This window comes from Prunus avium, chromosome 5, assembly GCF_965620075.1.
Source record: "Prunus avium chromosome 5, drPruAviu1.hap1.1, whole genome shotgun sequence".
NCBI lineage: Eukaryota > Viridiplantae > Streptophyta > Magnoliopsida > Rosales > Rosaceae > Prunus > Prunus avium.
In genome coordinates, this window is record NC_142288.1 from 17,463,493 (window position 1) to 17,487,081 (window position 23,589).

Sequence of the window (23,589 nt, forward strand, 5' to 3'; positions counted from 1 at the left end):
AGTAGATGGACTATTTTCCCCATTCTAACGGCAATTCGAAGAGCCTGCAGTGGTTTCGATTCGTATTCTTGGAATTGGGTGCACCGTGGTGCAAACAAAGCAGCAGATGCTGCAGCTTCTCGTGCTAGAAGGAGGATGTGTGATGAGGTTTGGGAATCCAGCCTCCCATCCTCTTTGGTCTTTGTATTGCAAGCTGATGGGCTCCCATGTCCCCCTACGATGTGAGCTCTGGCTATTAGAGGCGGACACGCTCCCTGTTGGGAGGTGTCATAGGTTTGGCCTCTAACAAATTTTGCTTTTGTTTTGCTGAAGCTTGTTTTTCATCTCTTTCTGCTGTGGCTGCTTTAGTTTCGCCGTTGCTTGTTTTTCTCCTTTCTTTTCGCAGCCCTTTGCTTGTACTTCTCTTTCGTTTGGAATGAAAGTACTCTTGACCAAAAAAAAAAAAAAAACCAGAGATAGCCCCATATAAAAAGATCTTGATAGAGCCATAGAGTCAGAGTGGGCCCCAGCTGCTGCCAACAGAGTTATTCCATTATTCTTTTTTTTTTTAATCTGACATGTATCAAGATTCCAACAGAGTCTAGACGAGTGGAAAATGGATTTGACTAGCATACCATAGGTTAAAGGTTCAAACCCTTATAACATGTTAATTGTGTATATAAATTTAGACTATCACATGTACTTGGGAAAAAAAAATCAAGATTACACAAGTTGTATGTAACTAGAAGATTTGCGTTGAGATTTAAGAATCATAAAGCGAATTATGAATTAAGTTGTTATAAAACCAATTGTGTGTGCAAGTGATTTTTAACTATTCATGCATCAAAATTTTAGATCTTGCCAATAGTTATAAATGACTTACGTGCATATGTACAACTGCCCCTACTAGAATTCACAACAGAATAATGACTTTCACACCAAACTAACAATTTCATGAATTTTGTTAAAGTTTAATCATCCATGTATTTTTAACCCTTTTTTTAATTTAAAAAATATTTATTTTTAAACGTTTTGTTCATATAAAACTCACCTTTTTTAAATAAAAAAATAGTTAGAAATCGCCAAAGCAATCCATGATAGATTTGCCGACTGCCACAGTAGACTACTGCGAGTGTTCCATATTTTTGTCACAACCACTTCACTCACCGTTAACAAATAAATAATATAAATGGTAACTTTGTAATTTAGCGCGTAAATTATGTCATTTTCTCAGGACAGCTTCAAGGCAACTTGTCATCTTCCTAATCAGTAAGTTTAGAACTCACCGAACTCCGACACATCTCTCCATTACTATAAAGCTCACAGTCTGTCTCAGAGAACCTTAAACTCCCCATCTCTCTCTCTCTCTCTCTTCCACAGCCATCTATATAAACCCACAATGGCACACTGGCCAGGTACAAATAATAAACCCTTAATTTTAATCTATGCATGTAATTCTCATATCTTAAACATTTCTGGCATTTACTGGCCTTTGCAGATGATCAGTCCACTACCCATTTCATAATTAAAGAAAAAGTTTCGATTTTTTTAATTTTCAAATATTGGGTTTTTCTCCTTAAGCCAGATTCATTGTTAATTACTGGGTTTTAGCTATATGTTGTCCCTGATCTTGTGCTATTTTTGAAGTGGGTTTCTTTGTTAGCCTTTTACTTTTCTCACAGCAATTCTGTCTTTACCAATTGCCATTTACTTCTTTTTGGGCCTCATTGATGGCTTGATGATCACCATTACTGCTCTTTATCATTGGTTTCAGTTGTTTGATCCTTTACGAAATCACTGCCCTGTTTTGTCAACAGGAATTGCATCCAAGACTATTTGATAACCAATTTTATAGTGGACCAATATTTGGTGATTAAAAGTTGAGCTTCTTGTTGCTCTTGAATTTTTGTATTTACATATGATTCTTTTAGATTTTCAATTTTGATTGTACTAAAAAGTGATGCTGATTGCTGCTGTATCTGCAAATGTTTGGATTGGATGCTTTGTAGCAGAGGGTCTTGAATTTTGTATAGCGGCTCAGGGGTCTGTGCTTTATTCATCGTAATCTCGATTTCTGATGGCGGAATTTGTTGGGCCGAGGTTGTATAGTCGCTGTAATTGCAGAAACCATGTTGCCCTTCATGATGATGTCATTTCTATATCCTTTCAGGTGAAGAACTTTGCTTTGCTTTGATTAAGCTGTTGTGCTTCTTTTCATTGTCTGTCGTTAAGAAAGAGACTTGCTTTGATATGTTAATGAGAATCTGTTCTTTAAAATGAAATGAATAGACGTTTACTTGTCACTACATTTTGGATGAAATGAGGAATAAGAGTTTAGCCTTCGTTTAAGTTGAAATGAAGACTCAATTCAAACTTGATTAGCCAAGGGAAGGCAAGTAGTTGTTTTCTCTTTGGTTGAGGGTTTTTATGTTCTGCATTGTATTGATTTGGTTGATGTGTATATTAGATAGTCTTGTTCTGGATGTGACTATGATGAGAGGATTGCAAAAACATTACTTGATTCGACTTTTTCTTTTCCTAAATCATAGGGTAGAAATGGTCGAGCCTTTCTGTTTTAACATGCAATGAACATTACAGTCGGGCCGAAAGAAAACAGACAACTCATGACTGGTCTGCACACTGTTGCTGATGTCTCCTGCTGCGACTGCCATGAGGTGCTGGGTTGGAAGTACGAACGAGCCTATGAGGAAACGCAGAAGTACAAGGAAGGGAAATTCATACTTGAGAAATCAAAAATAGTCAAGGAAAACTGGTAGTGTGTGTGGAGACTTTTAGTTCATCTGTCTGCATGTCAAATGTAAGTGTATGGGATGCTCATGCTTCTATTCATCTTGTTCAGAAAATCTCATCAGTTGAAAAAAAAATCAATTATTGTTCCTTGTTGTGCATTTATTTCGTGTTCCTCATGTGAATATTGTATTGGGGATGATTGATCTTGTTAATAAATTGTGACTAAATCTTTCAGTTAAGCTTATGGAATTGAATTTGAAATGTTGCATACAATTTTCTGTTCCACTCGTTGCATATAGAACCTTCTTGTTTCAATGGATGCCAATGGGTTTTGAACTTCAACAGAAGTTGATGATTGAATGTAGAATGAAGGGAAATAAGAACAAGAATTTGCTGATGAAGAATTACAAAGTTGTGCTGGATAGGAGAAATCCGTTGCTAGCTAGATAGGCGTTCCTGGGTGAAAGGAAATGACCATGAACACTATGTATGAACTCAAAATATATAAAGCAGATCCTTCTTCTTCACTTGCTAAGTGTCAAAGTTCCACTATATATCAAGAACTCGAGGTTAAAAATGTACCCTTTATGTGCAATTTGTCCACTAGAGACGACTCAGACGAGGAACAAATGCTTGGCAAACTAAAAGTTTCTATTTATAGGATATAGCAGAGTTCATTGCTAAGTTACTTCATGAACCATACAATCAGGACTGAATGCAGGTTCAGTTACTGCAACATCAATTTGATTTTGTACCAAAACACTTGCTTTGATTTGCTTGCCGGCTGCCTCCATATTCGTTGTTGAATCCAATGTTTCCTTTGCATTCCTTGTTCCCCGCACCATTTAGAACATCAAATGCAACCACTTCACATGAACCAACACCGCTCCCTTCAACTAACTTGACTCCTTCCTCTATTTTCCCTTCAATTAGCTTGATCAAAGCCTCTGTATTACTTAAGGAAGTTAAGCTCTCTCTCACATCCCTTGCAAATTGCACTCTTAATATACTTAAGAGTAATTGAAGAGATTCATCTAATCTAAGAAGTTGATTGGTATATTCATACTTCTTGCAGCTAGCCCACTTACAAATCTTAGAGCACTTGTGAACGAGCTCTGCACCCTCCTCCATTTGTAATGTAAAATTCTCTAATTCCTCCTTTGAGAGATGCAATACCTTGTTATATTCTGCTATCTCTTCTACAAGTGGTTTTAGAGGATCTATCGTGGATTTAAGATTCCCAAGGATGCGCTTAAACATCCTAGTCTTGTCCTTCACTTGTATAACAGCACCAAGGAGCACCCCCCAGAGTATCCCTTTGCACATCATTCCCTTCACTTTGGCCATGCCCCATCGTCTCTGTATTATTGCTTCCTGATTATGATTGAAACGAAAATATAAAGTTTTCTGATTTTTGTATTGTTGGTAGTGTTGTTGTAAACTTGTAATCATGGCACTTGAGATTGTTGGAGGGGCTGCTCTAGGAACAATATTTGCAGCCTTGTATGATGTTGTTAAGATAGCCATGGGAAAGACTATCATGCGGTTCAAACCCCTCTTCCGAGATCTCAAGTTTACGCTAGACTCGCTAGAACTACGGATCATCCAACAGATAGGAGAACATAACTTGGCTTTAGGTCTCCCAAATGACGAAATAGAGATCCTTCAACAGAAAATGGAGGAGGGCATAAAACTCATTGTCAAGTTATCGAAGCTTGGAATGTGGGACTGCGGCATTTGGTGTAGTTGTTGCAACTGCACGAAGCCCAGTTATATTGACAAGCTTGTTGAATTGGACAGGTCTCTTAGAATACTGTTGAAAAAACTGAAGCAGCAAGAAGCAAGGGATGTGAAGGAATCGTTGATTTTGGCTAGGAAAATCCACGACCAACAATATGAATTAAACAAAAGACTATCTGATTTAGTGAAAGTGCAACAAAGACTATCTGATTTACTAACTATTGCACTTTCAGTAAATCAGACAGTCTTTGTCGCACTTTCACTAAATCAGATAGTCTTTTGTTTAATTCATCTTGTTGGTCGTGGATTTTCCTAGCCAAAATCAATGATTCCTTCACATCCCTTGCTTCTTGCTGCTTCAGTTTTTTCAACAGTATTCTAAGAGAACTGTCCAATTCAACAAGCTTGTCAATATAACTGGGCTTCGTGCAGTTGCAACAACTACACCAAATGCCGCAGTCCCACATTCCAAGCTTCGATAACTTGACAACGAGTTTTACACTCTCCTCCATTTTCTGTTGAAGGATCTCTATTTCGTCATTTGGAAGACCTAAAGCCAAGTTATGTTCTCCTATCTGTTGGATGATCCATGGTTCTAACGAGTCTAGCGTAAACTTGAGATCTCGGAGGAGGGGTTTGAACTGCATGACAGTCTTTCCCATGGCTATCTTAACAACATCATACAAGGCTGCAAATATTGTTCCTAGAGCAGCCCCTCCAACAATCTCAAGTGCCATGATTACAAGTTTACAACAACACTACCAACAATTCAAGAATCAGAAAACCCTAGCGTAAACTTGAGATCTCGGAGGAGGGGTTTGAACTGCATGACAGTCTTTCCCATGGCTATCTTAACAACATCATACAAGGCTGCAAATATTGTTCCTAGAGCAGCCCCTCCAACAATCTCAAGTGCCATGATTACAAGTTTACAACAACACTACCAACAATTCAAGAATCAGAAAACTTTGTATTATCGTTTCAATCATTCTCAACTTTATCAACCTTAGTGATCAGTCGGATTCAGACGAGTTTTGCTCAAATCCTGTGGCAGTTGGTGACTGAACAAGAATCTCTGGATTTCTACTGGTCTCTGTTTTCTAGATTGGAAAATGGTATTTTTGAGAGTAGAAATTTGATCGAGAATCGTAAATCTGTAACTAAAAATCTGTAGGATATCCTCTTAAGAGCTGTCAGAGGGGCTAGCCTTGATCAAACGTCAGTAACTAAAAACTTCCATGTACAGAAATAGCTCATAACCGACATGGCTGGTCGACCAGCTTCACCTTTTTCCACCAGTGTTGACTTGTGGTTTCCTTTTAACCTCGGCTTCCTGCAACCAAAGAAACATATAAACGTGCAGTCTTCAGTATTTTCGGGCCATCATGAACAAAATTGTTGAAATGTGTTGTCCGAATATACCTGTGGCACATGGAGGAAAATGTAGTTCTTTGCGGTAGCTGGATTATGTTTTTCTGCACCCTTGCCCCAATCATAGCAAACCTGCAAACACAAGTTTGGAAAAGATATGCAATTTAAAATTATGAGAATAAAATATCTGGAGGGAGAGTTTGTTTGAGTCTTGTGCAATCAGTTTTCAAGTCATATTGGCTTGTACAGAAAGCATAACCATCAATTTAAAGGTGCAATGCGAGGCATTTAGTTACTCTACCACTTAGTCACTTGTGTACAGAAAGAAACATCATTGTACAATGGCACACAACAAGAGAAAAAAAAAACACATTAATCAAAGGCGAGAGCTAAGGTTTATTGGAGGTACAAATTGAGATTGCATAAAGGTTGATCATCATCGCAAGAACTAACATAAAAATGCATCCACAAAAAACATTGCCTGAAATTTTGTACAACGACAATCTAAATATTCAAGGATGGTTTACTGTAAAGTTATATATAGACGTGTGGGGTTGTAGCTCCAGTGGTAGTGGACATTTATCCCCAGAATCAAGCAAAAAGTTTAAACCTCCCTCTGGTCTCCTTTGTACCCAAATAATAAAAGAATGCCATAATAGTGTACAGTTGAATGACCTCTCCTCATAAAGGTTTAGCTAGCCGTACTCTGTTTCCCAAAATGTAATCTAACATAACTACTTTTACCACTTTAAACCAGTTGATGAACATGAATTGTATACATGTGCACAAGAAGTCATTTCCGACCTCAGATTTGAAAGAGGAAACCCAGAAAAGTTAGGATGGTATTTCCCTTTTTCTAAATTTACATTACACGATGACTCAGTCAAATGAATCAATGATATTAACAGACGAGAATGATCTTAAGTAGAGCATGATACTAATTTAGTGGTAATTTAAGCATCAAGTATATAAGAGAACCCTCAGAATATTACTATAGATCAATGAAGTCATGACGCAAGGTGGTGTGTGTGAGAGTATTGTGAATTTATGTGTTAGTGTTGTGAAAACAGCTACAGATTAGTCTGCCTTGGTATGTGTGAGTGCTGTGAATTTATGTGCCCAGGTGGTGCATGTGAGTACAGAGACAGAGACAGAGACAGAGAGTCTTCATATTGGTTGGGCAATCATGAAGAAAGCGAATTACCGCATATGCAAATATGGAACCATCATTGTTGAACGTACTGCAAGGTATAGGTTGATTGCACCTTGACATTTCCTGAAAAATCAGAAAAAAGCTGTATCAGACACCTATACGCATATAAATAGAGAGGATCAGTCATAGACTGAACATATAAACAAGGAGAGAGTAGGAGAATTGGCAAGGACATGCCAGAAAAAGAATATGGATTCTGCAGAATTAAAGACAACAAAGTAAGCCTGCCAGCTTAGCAGCAACTTTTACTTATCAGAACAGAAATAACAGTTAAGAAGCACATAATACAAAGAGAAAAGAAATAGAAAATAGATGTGGGAGAAACCTTTAGTCTCTGTTTGCTATCCTTATCCCAAAAAGTGAAAGAACCATCAGAACCAGCAGTAGTAAATGTGTGATGCACCTGAGACAAGGGACTCAAATAAGCTTTAAAATTACAAATAATAGTAACAGAACATGAAAACACAGATTTATCCATCATTTCTTTGAACAACCTAACAAGAACCATAATGAATGCTACAAAAAAGAGTTTGGACTGATCATAGAAAATATAAAATATCAAAATTAGGCATTCCCAGTCATAACTCTGAAGTAAAACAAAGTACACTGATCCAAATGCACTCAAAGTAGGGGTGGCAATTTCCGACATGACTCATTACCTCATATAATAGAACAAAATCAATATATTTAAAGGAAACTCTAAAATTCGTGCATATGCCAATAAATCCACTGATATCAAAAATCTGAAACCTGAATGATAGATAGAATAATATCCAAATCGTGAAATCTTAAGGTGAGGACTGAACCAATGATACTAATACCATACTTCTACAAAAACATCATAGTCTATGGATGACAAGGTTCAAAACAATCTCAGCGATTTTTTCTTAACTAGGATACTGAAACATGAGAACACTAAATTAATGAAGAGGTTTCTTAAGTTTAAGGTAGTCAACCAGAAGAAATACAAACATTATTTAGTGCATTATCCAGAAGAAAAAAAATATCCATATGAAAAAGGAAAAAGACAAAGGAAAATCATACTGGATGGAAGTTCAGAGAGTTGACTGAGTATATCCTGGTGCCCTCTCTATGGCACTTAAAGGTAAAGTTTTTATCTTTTTGTTTTTCATCCAGATGTTGTACACCAACCCTCCCTTCAATAGAGCCAACCTGGTTACATCATAATGTCAGAATCATAATTAGTTAACCATTCAGAGAATATAATAATTATGAAGCAAAGACTGAGTATGCATGATCTTACATCATGATCAACAATCACATAAGTCAAGAAAAGAAAGCACAGTGGCAAATGGAAGAACTGATGACAAAGAGGCATATCAACTATCAACAAAAACATTTAAACCTCTCTTTTTTTTTTCTTCTTAATCTCATTTTGAGAAATTACAATAATCTCTATGTCAAAGTCAAAGATTTTTAAATAAACTGGTCACCACTTTGTATTTTTTATATCCCCTAGAAAACTAAAATTTTCTTGTGTCTCCACTCTCCAGAAATTATCACATTAATCAATTGCTAGTCATAAACAAGAAAGCACACCATGAATTCATGTTTGGTGGAAATAATTATGCAAGAATACCATATTATAGTTTGTCATTCTAAGCAAGCTATTTAAAAAAGAGGAGAACTATATTTTCAGAGAGAACCCAAACAGAAAACTACGAGCACAAGAGAAAATACTTACCAAGAATCCTTGATGATCGGGAAATGCAGCAACACACCTTGTTTGATACTTTAGGGGCAAAAGAATTCTCTTGAATTCAGTGTGTTGGTGATTGGAAATAATTAAATTTAGAAGCAAAATAGAGAACATTCATGGAGGTGATCAAATCACACAGATAATATATCCCAGCACCGTCGCAATTTATTGTGGAAAAGTGATTTACTGGAATTGAAAACTAAAAAACTAGAGAAGCTTATCATCATAGTACCGCCAAATAAATGTTAATTTTTGAAACTAGGAGTGAACAAAGTTACTAAATAAGTAAGCCTGATTTACTTTTTAATGTGATTTTCTTACTTTTTAATGTAATTTTTTTTATATAAAAAAATAATAAAATAAAAAAAACAGCCTAAATAAATGTTAATTTTTGAAACTAGGAGTGAACAAAGTTACTAAATAAGTAAGCCTGATTTACTTTTTAATGTGATTTTCTTGCATGAAATTGATAAAATAAATCTAATCTGATAACTCCTAAAACTAAAATTTACCTGTGGGTTCTGCAAGTCAAAAACAATCAGATTTCTGTCTGCAGTGCCAACAACCATTAGAGGGTATCTCACTGATAGAGCATAACAGCGCTCTGGTAGTTGCTGTGTATGCACTGGATTTGGCTGCCTCACATCCCAATACCTGAAGATAGGCAGAGAAGATCATAAATAAAAAAACAGAAAATTTGGTATCAAGGCAAGATGACAAAGCTTTAGTAATTTATGAAATAAGTTAAGGTAGAAAAACAATACAACACATCAACAACTACAAGAAATTTAGTTCTCAGATGAATGAGAACATTTTGTAACAAAGAAGAAAATATATGAGCAAAAAGGGTGCCAAACTGGCAAGAGCAAAGCACAACATTCTCCCATAACCTTAAATGAATTATTTTAGAAAGAATACCACACAAATTTCTGGTGTATAAATTTCAGATAGCTCAAAATACATAAGAACAAAGGCTATGTTTTACTTACTTCATAGTCTTGTCCAAGCTTCCTGTGACTAAGAGGCTCATCTCAGGGATCCAAGCAATCTCTTTAATGGGTGCATCATGCATGGCAAGTTGGCAACCGTTACTGGTTGGCCACCCAAAGGCCACATCTTCACTTGCTTGTCGCAACCTCCAGAGAACACAGTTGTTCCATCCTCTTTCCAAGTTGAGCACAAAACCTACATAGATGGAGTATATTACTATAGGTGTATACAAAGTCATGAATCATATTATAAACTTCTGACCAGCTTACAAGAAAGAAGAAAGAAAGAAAAGTTGCAAGTGATATCACAGAATTTCCTCAAAGGACATACATTGATCCCATGTAGTCTCAAATTAAATGCACATGTTCATTCATTACTCCAAAAAAAAACTCTATCTTTTCAAATAATATTGCATAAAAATACTACTAAATTTACTTGTTTTGAAATCAGCACCATATAACAATTGCACATGCAATTGTCCTTGACATCTTCATTGGAAACCTAAGATCTTGCAAACAGGTCGCACACCTACCATAATTACTATTATTATTCTGTCCTTCTACAAGTAAAGGCAGGCGATCTAGAATTTAAATACTGAACAGGGATTTCTAACTCGCACCATCGCTGTGATAGGAAGTTATAATTGACTCATTGTAAGCCAGTATGTGCATATATCCATAATTATACAAGAGGTTCAAAATCAAGCTTGAGAATCGAAAACAAAGCAAGTTGGCCTAACAATGTGCAATAAGATATGTTACCGGATGGTCATGGGATATCGCTGCCTTTGGCTGACTGACAATATTGGTTCCGCTCTGGTGTATCTCCCAGCATCGCACCTAAACAAGGGAACACCACAAGTCATTAGTGAATCCTAACAAAACACTGTTTGGTTGCGAAAGAAAGAAAACAGAAAAGAAAATAAATTATAAATGCCCCATGTTTATCTAATTTCAGTTAACATAAATTACATAAGCAGATTATACCCAAAAAAATTTATATTAACCTCATAGCATATTGTCTTATATTCTGGGTTGTCCATAAACCACAAGTTCAATAAGATGGTCACAGAAATTCAATCAAAATCTCTACAAATAAATTTCTTAGCAAAGAAACAAAACCTAAGGTTTTGTAACTGATAAAACCAAAAAAAAAAACGAAAGAAAAGAAAAAGAACAAGAACCTGGTTGTCCCAGGAGGTGGCGACCAGAATGTTGCTCTTGGGACTGAAACTTAGGCTTGATATGGAGTCGTCTGGAGGTTGAGCGACCTAAAAAACACACAAAATCAAATTAAATTAACTCAGCAAAAAAATACATGAAGGCAAAGAAAAATGGACAATGAATTTACCTCAAAGGAGTTGTTTGGATTTGGATTTGGATTTGGATTTGGATTTGGATTTGAATTTGAATTTAAATTTGCATTTGGAGCAGCCATGAACTTCGACATTGAAGTTGCACTCAAGCAAGCATGGTATAGTGATAATGGCTCGTTGTCGACTTTCAAATTTCAAAAGATAAAGAAACAGTGAGCATTTATCATACAAGTAAAATCCGAGAGAGAGAGAGAGAGAGAGAGAGAGAGAGAGAGAGAGAGAGAGTTACCTGAGCAGAAGGAAGGAGAAGAAACTGAACGAGAAGTAGGAGGAGCTGATTGCTTGAAGAAAACGGACAGGAGCAAATAAATAGAGGAGGGGGATGCGTGAAGGAGGGCATGTTTTCTCTTCCCCGTCGTAGCTCTAACGCAGAGTTACTCACTCAGTTCCCGCTCGTAGGTCTTACGCACGAAAAGAAAACAAACAATTTCTTACAAGAAAACGCAGAGTTGCTTATTATAACTATTCCGTTTTAATCTGGATAGAGCCCATGAAATAGAAATGGGCCATAAAACTATTTTCACAAATTGGTTTGTTTCAGTTTTTGGGCTTTCAGTGTTGGACCAAAACAATAATTATTAGGGTTAAATCCATTTTCCTCCATAAATATTTAAAGACTTAATTATCGATATGGCCCCGTTTGGAATTGCTTTTTTTCGCCAAAAACCTACTTCACTTTAAAGTTAAGCAGTTTAAGGTGTTTGGTAAAAAGAAAATATCCCGATTATTTTAAAAGCAATGGCCTTTTGACAGCAGCTTTTAAAAGCAGGCTCTGGGTTGCTTTTCAAAGCTGCTTTCAAAAGAAGCAGAGATGAACATTTAATGAATTTTTTTAATTCCCAAAATACCATCATTCTTTTTTAAAAATGACACCACCTCCACTTCCACATCCACATCCAACTCCACCACTTGCACCACCACATTCACTACCTCCACAACCACCGCCACCACCACCACCACCACATCCTCCTCCTCCTCATCCTCCACCACCACCACCACAACCACCACCTCCTCCACAACCTCCTCCTTCACCCCGACCTCCACCTCCACCTCCACAACAACCACCACCACCACCACCACACCCTCCTCCTCCTCCTCATCCTCCACCACCACCACCTCATCCACCACCTCCACCACGTCCACCACCACCACCACCACCTCCTCCTCCAAAACCTCCAAATCCACCACCACCTCCACAACCAACACCACCACCACCACCACCTCCACAACCGCCATCCCCACCACCACCAACTTCACCTTCATCACCACCACCACCTCCACTCCATCACTACAACTACCACCACATAATTAGTACATAACACTTTTAACATCATGTCTATTTTAGTCATTATTCACAGTTACAACAATTTTATATTAAAATTTACCAAACGTTTTTTACACTGCTTTTTGTACTAACATCACTTTAAAAATATTATTTACCAAACATGGAGCTGCTTTACTTTACAGCTAATTATTTTCAAAGCACAGCAGAAGCAACTTCTTTTAAAAGTGACAGCAATCCCAAACTGGGCCTACTCTGAAAAAAAAGCCTATGCTGCTGAAAAGCTTTTTATATACTATGTAAGGAAACGAAAAGCTTTATTGATTGTTATATGCTGCTGAAAATTGATTTTGGTCTTCTCTCTTTCTTATTTGACTTTGATTATTTATTTGGTAGTCTCATGACGATGCTAGAGGTTTTCGATTTAAAGTTATAGAAAATTGGGATGATATAGTAGATTTGTGTGGCAAAGATAGAGCCACTCGAGAGGGCGCTGAAATAGGTGCAGATGCAACTAAGGTTATGACTCTTGCTAGTGAAGTTGATCATGTTGATTTGGATGGTGATACACAAGATTTAGAAGATATTCATGTTATTGATTATATTTCACCAACCTCGACAAATGGCCAAAAGAGAAGAAATCGTGCATCAATTTCTTGTGATATTCTTCCCACAAAGAAAAGAGGTGCTGTCAAAGATGTTATTGTTGATTCGATTGATAGAATGGTTTTATCATTTGAAGAGTTTATCCATGCTGATACTAAGAACCTTGATCCAGCAGAGGTATATGCTGAAGTACAAGCAGTACCAGGTCTTAGTGAAAATGAACAACTCAAAGCATGTGCTTGGCTAATAGAAAATGACAAACAATTTCATATGCTGAAGGCACTCCCAATTGAGAAAAAAAACAAAAAGTATGTTGTTGATGTTTATTGCATGTGGGGAGTGATTTGGTTTGCTAATATGCTCTGTTTGTTTAAGTTGAGTTATTTAGTTCATCAAACGATATGTTATTTTATACTTCGAGGAATACCTTCTATGTCGGTTATCAGTTTTTTTGTTTTTTCGAAATATTTAATTTCTATCATTTACAATTTACATGAGCTATCCAAACATTGAAATTTTCAATTTTTGTCATTTACAAAATTCGACATACATAAATCCAAACACTGAAATCTTCAATTGCCAGAAATTGAAATGACGGAAATCTAAATCCCGTCATTTTAGAATTCTATGTAATTTGCAATTCCTTCATCCAAACAGAGCAATATAGACTTGAGCTCATTCCCCTCTACATTTTTTATTTAGCCTCACAAGGAGTACATATAAATAACTAGTCTTTTACTTTATTTAGCCTTCACAAGGCATATAGATTATAGACCATATCATTGTTCACATTTTAGCACTTTTTTAATATGCATATCATATCTAACTTAAAGCTAAAACGTTAGTCATAACTAGTTAGCATTTCTCGTTTAATACTTGTATTATACTCATACTTACTTATATTTCTAAAGTATTGTTATTTTCTGTACACATCTTAAAGACTCAATAAAATACACGTTTTTAAATTCAAACATACAATGCAACGTAATATATGTACATATATATTCTTCACGTTTAATACATGTATTTTTTACAAAATTTTCAATAATACATACAAAATTCACGTATTTTTCATATATTATTGAATAAAAAAATGAAAAAATATATATTATATAGTGGCCGAACTTTTCATTTATATTTTATCAAAATTTTGCTGAATAAAACACATATATATTTTGTTCGTACTTTTCCGGTTCCTTATTTTACTAACTCATCACAAACTAAAGGAAATTCAAGCCTCATAAATTCCATGACCGAAAACTTTTGATACATTAAGTTTTCTATATGATAATTTTCGGCTACACATAGACATAAATATTAGCAAGAATGTTCGAAAAAAATATACATTAGCAAGAATAATTGAATACAGCCCCCACATATGCTGTGCTATCCATCCAGATGTGTAAATTCTTTCATAAATCTCAAATCAATATAATGAATGACCAGCCCTCACATTGCAAATATGATCCTAAACTCATATAATTTGTCATTGGGTGTTCACCTCAGTCCACCCCTTAATTTTTGTAAAGCCCAGTAAGAGAAATGCTCAACATAGTAATTAAGGGCCCGTTCAGTAATGTTTTTAGGGCCTGTTTTCTGTTTTTGTTTCCTGTTTTTCACAAATACACGTTCGGTGCATTGTTTTCGTTTTCCCTCACAAAACATTTTCTGAAAACAAATCTGACTTTGTGAACAAAAGTTGAAAATGAAAAAAAGTTGTTTTCAGTAATTTCATTTTCAGTGTTTTCCGAAGACATGAGAATGCATCCCATCGACAACTCTAGCTCTCTCTCTTGACAACCGATAAACCCCCCAACATGAACAACACCCACCTTCTCCGACCCAGCAAACTAAGAAAAAAAATTACATAGGAAGAAGAAAAGAAAAGGAAAACAGATACAGAGGAAGAGAAAAGAAAAGAACAACACCCATCTTCTCCGACCCACATACCCAGCTCAACCACCATCATCACCTAATCGAACCACCACAACCATTAATTAGTGGAGAGAGAGAGAGAGAGAGAGAGAGAGAGAGAGAGAGAGAGAGATGGGTGGGTGGGTGTATAGGATTCATGCCATGGAAGCCTGGGAAGGAAAGGAAGAAGAAAAGGGGAAGAAAGAAGGAAAGAGGACAAAAAAGAGAAAAAAGAAACAGCATGCGAAGGAAAAGAGGAGGAAAGAGAGAAAAGGAGAAAAAGAGAAAAAAAAGAAAAGAAAGGAGATAAGATAGTTTTTTAGCTTTGATTTTTTTCATTGTTTATAATAATTTTAACCTCTAAAAATATCAGAATTAAAAAAAATTAGAACTGAAATTAGCAAAAATACACCTGAAAAACAATTGTACTACCGGACACGTTTTCATTGTTTTTGTTTTCTAAAGATGTTTTCTAATTAATCTACCAGACGCATTTTCATTTCCTGAAAATGCAAATTTGTTTTCTTGTTTTCATTCTCTGAAAATATTCTCTGAAAACGTTACCAGACGGGCCCTAAGTGTCGTTCGGCATCATGCAATTCATGCATGGTCGGCATAGTCGGCACACTGAAACAATGGTTAGACGTTGTCTTGCTTTCCCATAACCACGAGAAGCAAGAAAGTGTAGCGACTTGAGAAGTATGCAAAGAATGAAGGTATCCGAGGTGTCTCTAAACAGAACCACTACTCTTTGGTTTGGTGCTTTCCTCTATGTGTCAACTGATTGAGGTTTTTTCATTATATCATTGTATGTCCCTGTGGTTTCAAATGCTTTCCTTCCTACTATGTCTTGTTTAACCAAAAGGAAAATCAATAATTTGGAGGCAAATGTCAACCTCTCTAGAGATCCAAATCAATAATTTGGAGGCAAGGCAATGCATAAATGTTGGAGCTAAGAAACCATAAAGTGCGCAAAATTTGTTCGAACCAAGAGTTGAAAACAGTCATTGGGTTACAATGTGTGCCTGTGTCTTAACCAAAAGTTGACAGGCCTAGCTGCTCAAAGTATATGTCTTCATGCAGTAAAGCTATGCTTTTAAATAGGTGCTTCAGTTTCCCGTGCTGGGCCATCTCTTGCAAGATTTTATCCTCAGAAACTGTGGCTCCGATTTCCTTCTCAAGAACCTTCTTCTTGTCTGACTCAGAAAACACCAACTCAGACAAACGACTCTTGTCAACTTGGCGACTGTATTTATGCTCTTCATTAGTTCGGTCCATGAGGAGATGGTAGACAAACACAACCTTCTTCTGTCCCAGCCTGTAGGCACGGGATATTGCTTGCCTCTCCACAGATGGATTCCATGTGACATCCAGCAATACAACCCTGGAAGCTCCAACAAGGCTTATGCCTTCAGAACATGCTTTAGTTGAAGCTAATAATACCTTGGCTTTGCTAGATGGATCATTGAAAACCTTCATTGAGGATTGACGCTGCTTCATATCACTTTTTCCATCCATATACAGCACCTCTTCCCCTTCAGTCCACTGAAGTTGAGATTTCAGAAGATCCCTTGTAAGGTTTAAGGGATCAATGTACTGACTGAAAACAAGAACTTTTTCTTTCAAAGCATCACTGAGCCGGATGAGTTCCATCACAAATTTTGCCTTCACTCCAGCATCAGGATTTAATTTAAGCTCTTGTAACCTACCCTGGTCAGCAGAAAATGCATCTTCCTTAAGCAAGAGGGAAGGATGAAAAGATATTAAAGCCTCTAGGTTTTCATATCGAAACAGTTCCTTCACCACTTGAATTCTCTTATGAAACCTCTCCTGTAGCTGGGTTGGGTGTAAAACAACAACTGAGTTCCTTAACCCGGGAAGACTATCTTGCAGCACAGAACCTTTATAGACGTGGACAAATGGCGCAATCTGAGCTTTGACCTCTGTAGCATGTTTTTCTTTGTCATCGACAACTTTTCCACTACTGCTGGCCAGAGAAGTCCATTTCCATTTCTCTCCATTGCTTTTCCGGCCTCGGTTTCTGGGAAGATCTCTACTGAATTTAGTAGACTCAATCGAGGCTGCAAAAGTTGGCCTCACGAGGCAGATTGTATTGAAGAGCTCCTGAAAATTATTCTGAAACGGAGTTCCAGAGAGAAGAATGCGCCTTTTTGTTTTGATTTCTGACAAAGCCTTCCACATATGACTTTGATCATTCCGAGGAGTGTGTCCTTCATCAAACACTACAAGACCAGGAAACTCGAGAAGGATTTTCCCCATTTCATCAACTGAGCCAGTTTTCTGTGCTCCAGAAAGCTGCTCAAACAGCCTGTAACTAATCCCCAGGATGCTTCTCTTCTTTTTCCAGGAATACAACTTCAGCATTCGTCTGCTTTCTATGTTGACACTTTTACTGCCTTGAGCTTGCATCACATAATTTACAGCTGTTTGATTTTCTTTGCCAGATAACTCCCAGTTGTTAAGATTGTGAAACGGAATGTCAAGCTTCCATTTTTTGAACTCCTCTTCCCACGTAAGGAGCATGCTACGAGGAGCAATCAGAAGTGGCCTGCAATCTGGGAATAACTCCATGTATGTCTGGAGAAAGACAATGGTCAGGCGAGTTTTTCCTGTTCCAGGCGCATGTGATATGATGCATCCATTCCCACCAACACTACTTGGCTTTTTCAACTTGTCCAGATAAATACCACCCGCTATATGGTTCCAGATAAACTCAAATCCTTCACGCTGATGGGGATACATACTACTTTTAACACCAGGAATTAAGTCCCACACTGTGCCTTCAACATGAGGATGAGAATTACAGCCAGAATGGCGATCAGAATCAGAAACATGAGATTGAAGCTCATCAAAGATAGACCGGTTGTCTGTTTCAGAGCCTCTTGTGCCAAATCTTCCATAAGGGCAGTCAATCTGGAATGAACATACACATGGGAAAAATCACATATCTGATATGCTAAAGCATGACAATTAAGTTGATAAGCGCAGAGTATCAGAAAGCAGACAAGGAAAGTAAAAGAAGAACGGAAAATCAGACCCTATATATTAAATCATTCAAAGCAACATATTTGACGAGACTCAAGAAATCCTTAACAAAAAATAGAGATTGGCCACAAACATAACAAGAACAGTCACCATAACTAACTTGATAATTCTGATTTGAAAGACTAAAATCAACAAGTTGCAGCTTTAGAAGTAATAATGGCCCACCAATGAGATCATTAAATAACCCCGTCCGAGGATGAAGGACCCACTCAATATCAAAGAAAGAAAGCATTGTCATTGTCAAGTTACATACACCAAAAAATTATTACTGTCAAGTTAAAGACCAGAAGCCTTGAGTAACCAAATGAATTAAATCAATGATCAAGTCCGAGCATATGCAAGAGGTGTTCAAAAATACAATAAAAATCTAATAATAACAAACAACAGTTGAAATATGTCAATTGGGTCAACAGCTTGAACAGTGAGTTTGCTCTCAGATCCAATCAAACTTGGCCAACTCAAGTTACAGGGAAAGAAACGTCAACACGTCATAGTTTCATTCCAAATAACGGACCCAAACCAAAACAATATATATATATAATATTGGATCTCAGCTAGGCAAGCAAGCCCTTGCTCTAAGTCTCTAAATCTAAAACTTATATGGATAAAATTACCAACAAAGGATGCATCCTAAGCATGTTCCAAACAATACAGAATGCTCTACATTCAGTGTTATCATAATAATAACTAGATTCTAAGTTTTAGTGCAATCGAAAAATGCTAACATAATGAATCTTAACTGAAAGGAACATGCATAAGACAATTGCAGGACTTACGAAGTCTGGTAAAATATACTTGATCTCCTGATCCAAATAAGAGCAAAACTTGCATCTGAGTCCAATCTCTTCATCAAGTATAAGCTGATGAACCCCTCGCCTACAGAGGCTAGCTACTGTTTCAACTTCATCAGCAATAGGGAGTGAATCTTGACTTTCAACCTGCAAATCAAACATTCACTTACAATAAAAGATCTTGTGCAAGAAACAAAAATGTACTTTCCAAGATCAGGGGAACCAACCTACCACATTAGAATCAGAGGAATCAATCTCAGAAGCTCTGAGAGCAAATTCAAGGTCGTCCCATAGTTCTTTTTCTTCTGGATCACACTCTGACTTCTTTGGTACAGTTGACTGCTCCCCAAAACTGAACTTAAGTGGAAGAGTTGTCATCTCAGATTCTGGTTGATTTCTTTCATCTTTATGGCCTTCATCTCCAAAGGAAACTGACCCTTTCAGTGTCCCTTCTCCCTTCTCATAAATGGAATCTACAAGAATCTTTAAAACATTGCAATCCTTCTTTGCCCACATGGACCTTCTGTTAGTAAGATTCCCGATATCCCTTCTATTCTTCTTGCACACTCTCTGGGCATCGTTCCATTTACTGCGCTCAGTTTCTGGACTACCACCATAGGTCTTGTCACTTTCATAATTTCTTCTATCATCATCAGACCCTGTTTTCTTTTCGTGGCACCTAGTTCTCGGACCACTGCAATTGGCGTCATCCACATCCTCATTGTCATTATCATACCCAGAAGAAGAATCCTCATTATCATTTACAGTTCCAGATTCTATTCTCTTCTTTTCACTTCTTGGACTAACTCGTGAACGAGTTCGTTTTGCCACACTATTAAACTCTTGAGCAGAATGAATAGGATCATCTTTGTTGCTATCAATGTCATCATCTGCATCAACTGACATATCCAATCCAACCCTTCTCTTTCTCCTCACACCAATCTCAACACTTTTCCCCTTTTCTGCTTTCCCACTTCCTTTTGCAATCTCACTAGCATCAATGTCCTGCCCCTTCTTCTCCTCAACACTTTTCCCCTTTCCTGGTTTCCCACTTCTCTTGGTAACCTCTCTTTCATCATCATGCCCCTCTTCACCGCATGAATTCGACGACTCAGAAAATACAGAACTTTCTGAGTTTTCTGGTTCAAAAGCCTCATCATCTGATTCACCTGAGGCATGAGAAATAGAATCCTCACTAGAACTACTCTTCCAAGATTTATCTGAGCCATCAGAAGCAGCATCCTCAGTGGTGCCATCAGAAGCAGCATCCTCACAGGCATCACTCCTCTCTGAACTCAAACAACCAAAACCTCCTACTTTCCCTTCACCCAAATACACCACCTCATCATCACTATCCTCCACTTCAACTGGAAAAAAATTCTCCATGTCCACAGCAACAGAGTTAGACTTCTTTCCATTTGATCCTGCACTCTCAACACTATCAAAACCCAAAGAATCATTGTCTTGCTTTCCAAATGAACTTTCGCTGATGATTTCAACACTGGGATCTTCACACTCATCAGAATCATCACAACCAGACCTCTGTTTCTTAGACCCCTCAGCAGATTTTCTTTTCCCACCCTTTTTCTTGTCCTTGCCTCCCGTGGATGGACTCACAGTGGCTTCCTCATTCTCCTCAGAGTCATCCACAGAGACACAATCCCATGCCTCGGACCCCTTACGTGATTTCCCTTTCTTATCAGACCCATCACGGAGTTTTCGTTTCCCAGCCTTTTTCTCCCACAACTCCCTCCAGTATTTCTCTTCACTTAGCCGTGTCCTCTTTGCTACAGGCGCGTTATAGTCCATGAGCACCAAAAGATTGAACCTTTTCCACCAAAATCACTAAAAAATATCTAAAAGTCAGCTCTTTTACATCAAAATCACACACAAAAATCAGCTCTAACACATGCATATGTATATATATACACATACACAAGCAACCGCAAGGAGAAAAGCCTATCACAATAACCCCAAAATTCAATTTTTCTCACCAAAGAAAACTCATCACAAAGCCAGCTCTTTTCCCTCAAATCGCACACCCACATACACAAAAATCATACAACGCATGCATATACACACCAGAAAACAGCAAAACAGAGTGGTAGGGAGACAGAGATACTTACAAGCAGCAAAAATGGCGAACTTGCAGAGAGAGATGAGCACAATGAGAGCTTCGTGACCGTGACCAGGACTAGAGGAAGGCAAAAGGGCGCGAAGAGAGAGAGCTTCAGAGCATGCACGCCACGCCAAGCGAAGAGAGAGCTTTAGGCAAAAGGACGCTTTTCTTTCTTTCTTTCTTCGTAAGTGTTGAATTTTGGGTCTTTTGAGAGTTGAATCATCGAGGTCAAATAATTGGGGTCTGTAAGTGAGAAATTCTTTTCGGACAAAGCTACCCTTCCTTGGCCTAGAAGTAGTAAGGACGCGAGGGGGTATGAGGGGGTATAACAGTAAAATAGACAGACAGCCGAGAGGTTTGGTGCTTGCTAACTAGAGCGGTGATTGGTGGAACAATCAAGGGTCTGGATGGTGTCCACGTCAGGAGAGGACGGCAGACGAACGGTTAAGATCTTTCTTTGTGTTTCAGTTCTTTCTTGTATTTGGCTTCCTTAATAAGCAATCCGCCTGCTAATTTTTAATTTTTTTAAAAATCAAGAGGTTTTTTTTTTTATAAGAAATCAAGAGGTTTGGATTTGTATTTATTATGTGGAATGGTAAATTTTTATTTATTTTTACAATATTAAGGGCTTGATTTGAACTTGGTTTGTGAATCAATAAATTAAGAGCTGGCTTTATTGAAATTTGAATCAAAGGTAGGTTTTTCTCAACTAATATTCCATAAATTATAAATGATGATAAAGAAAGCAACAAGCCGAATCGAACCATGCCCACCCCTACTATAATTTCTTGTTGATTAATTTAAATTTATCTATTTTGGTCATCTCTTTGGGTTTTATCCTCTAAATTATTTAGTGGTTCTGATGATAATTTATGATGACAAATGAAAAAAAGAACTTCATGTCGACTAATAAAAAGAAAAAGACTAAATATTTCTCAACCAATGAGGATAAGACACGAACTCTGACCACTCAATATATTACTTTTCTTTTAATCTCCGGGGTAGATAGAGACCTATACGGCTATATATCATATATGACAAGTAGTCCTACAATCAATTTTTTTGTTTTTTTGTTTTTTTGGAGCATGGTTTTTTGTTTTTATAGAGAATAAAAAGTACAAGAGGGTTGGGGGTCTTTACTCTTTTGCTTGTTTGGGTATTGAATTGCAAAGGTCACTTCAAAGCCAAAACATAGATAAGAATAATTAAATTTGGAGTTAATTGAAAATGTACAATGAACACCTCTTATTTATTGATTTTCTGACATGGTGAGTTGGATGAGTTACTCAAAATATTTGCATAATAATGATATTTCTTATTTTGGGATAGGTCCGAAAATCATCTAGTTTTAAAAATAAAATAAAAAAGGGTAAATTCCAAATCCATTTGTATTATAGGTGATGGGGAATGGAACATATTTGAATATTCCTCTTCAAATATTGCGCGTGTAAAAAAATATGCAAAATAAAAAATGGATAAGTCATTTAATTAAAATCAAATACATAGATGAACAAATTAAATTCCATAAAAATGCATGAATTGTCGATTCGGAAAAGTTGGAATGCAAAATTTAAAAATGAATCTTGAACTGCTTTTGTATTGAAAATTAAAAATTGAATCAATTTGGTCGATTTAATCAATTTTTCAATACAATTTCCTATTTTGATTCTTTTTTTCTTTTCCTTTTTTTGCCTATTTGATTACCAAAAAGAACATAAAAGAATGAGATTGACAAAAAAAAAATTCATTCATTATCCAAGTAAAAAAATATTCAAAATTACAAAGCACATGAAAGTTGAGTATGGCAACCCACCACATTGTGGCAAGGCTTGAAGTTTCCTATCTTTTTCTCATTTTCCTTTAGTTTTTTTTTTTTTTTGGCATGGGTTTCTGTTTGGACAATGCTTCCTTTCTCTATCTAAGGAGGAACTCCTCATTCCCTTCAATTATGGCTCAACCACAAAGTGACATGTGTCATCTCTTTTTTAATTGTCTAAAGTGCTTTTTTTTTTCACTTTTACTGAACCCATTGATTTTTACCAAAGCAAAACAAAAAATCCCATTGTTTTTTTTTCCTTTTAATTTTTCTCAACCGTTTAAAAATAATAATTTTCCTTCATCGATCAAAATTTTAAGTATTTGTGGCCATTGCCAACTCTAACTTTAACAATCTTTCGCTATAGCCAAAGTTGTCACTAACAACACTTGTAGACAGTGGCGGATCCAGGAATTTTTCAGGGGAGGTGCAAAATGTCACTCATAATTAAAACAAATAAAAGTTTTACGTCTACAACTAATTGATTATAGTCTATATGGATATCAATTAATATGAACAAAATCCTTGTCATTGACACAGTTAGTTTACCAAAATTCATATCAAATATGAACAAAATCCATGTCAATTACATAATTAATCTAACAAAAGTTAATACCAATTAATCTAACCAAAATTTACCAATTAATCTAACCAAAAGCACATGTAAATTGGAGGTCATGAAATAAATGTACACGTGATTAGAAGTTTGGGGTAATTTTCGGTGAATTTTTTGGCACACATATGAGTATTTAATGAATTTTTAAGCTAGGCCAATTAGAAATAGACATGTGTTGGCTTGCTATTGGGCCATTTAAAAAAGAATCAAAATCAGAAGCGCTGACGCAGAGTCTTCTTC

At 36.7% G+C, this 23,589-nt stretch overlaps 2 protein-coding genes and 3 pseudogenes across 3 annotated transcripts; 2 read left to right on the forward strand and 3 right to left on the reverse strand.

Annotated features, from left to right (window-relative positions):
* The first annotated feature begins 2,528 nt into the window (after positions 1-2,528).
* LOC110756284 (protein yippee-like At4g27745 pseudogene) lies at positions 2,529-2,969 on the forward strand (annotated as a pseudogene).
* Positions 2,970-3,103: 134 nt separating this feature from the next.
* Positions 3,104-5,286, reverse strand: LOC110756285 (uncharacterized). The gene is made up of 2 exons (XM_088253749.1): positions 4,714-5,286; positions 3,104-4,393 (listed from the first exon to the last, which is right to left on the reverse strand). The coding sequence occupies exons 1-2, from the start codon at positions 5,205-5,207 to the stop codon at positions 3,469-3,471; spliced, it is 1,419 nt and encodes a 472-aa protein (XP_088109875.1). The 5' UTR covers positions 5,208-5,286; the 3' UTR covers positions 3,104-3,468.
* Positions 5,287-5,420: 134 nt separating this feature from the next.
* Positions 5,421-11,561, reverse strand: LOC110756282 (protein RAE1-like; annotated as a pseudogene). Its single transcript, XR_015835830.1, has 12 exons — positions 11,369-11,561; positions 11,115-11,263; positions 10,948-11,034; positions 10,526-10,603; positions 9,764-9,959; positions 9,287-9,428; positions 8,760-8,807; positions 8,099-8,227; positions 7,380-7,457; positions 7,046-7,117; positions 5,893-5,973; positions 5,421-5,803 (listed from the first exon to the last, which is right to left on the reverse strand). The product of XR_015835830.1 is annotated as a protein RAE1-like (transcript).
* Positions 11,478-13,370, forward strand: LOC148294434 (uncharacterized; annotated as a pseudogene).
* Positions 13,371-15,861: 2,491 nt separating this feature from the next.
* On the reverse strand, positions 15,862-21,122 carry LOC110756292 (SNF2 domain-containing protein CLASSY 3-like). Its single transcript, XM_021957701.2, has 4 exons — positions 20,925-21,122; positions 19,030-20,643; positions 18,784-18,945; positions 15,862-17,875 (listed from the first exon to the last, which is right to left on the reverse strand). Exons 2-4 carry the CDS (start codon positions 20,605-20,607, stop codon positions 15,974-15,976), a joined length of 3,642 nt encoding a protein of 1,213 aa, XP_021813393.1. The 5' UTR covers positions 20,608-20,643; positions 20,925-21,122; the 3' UTR covers positions 15,862-15,973.
* Positions 21,123-23,589: the final 2,467 nt, after the last annotated feature.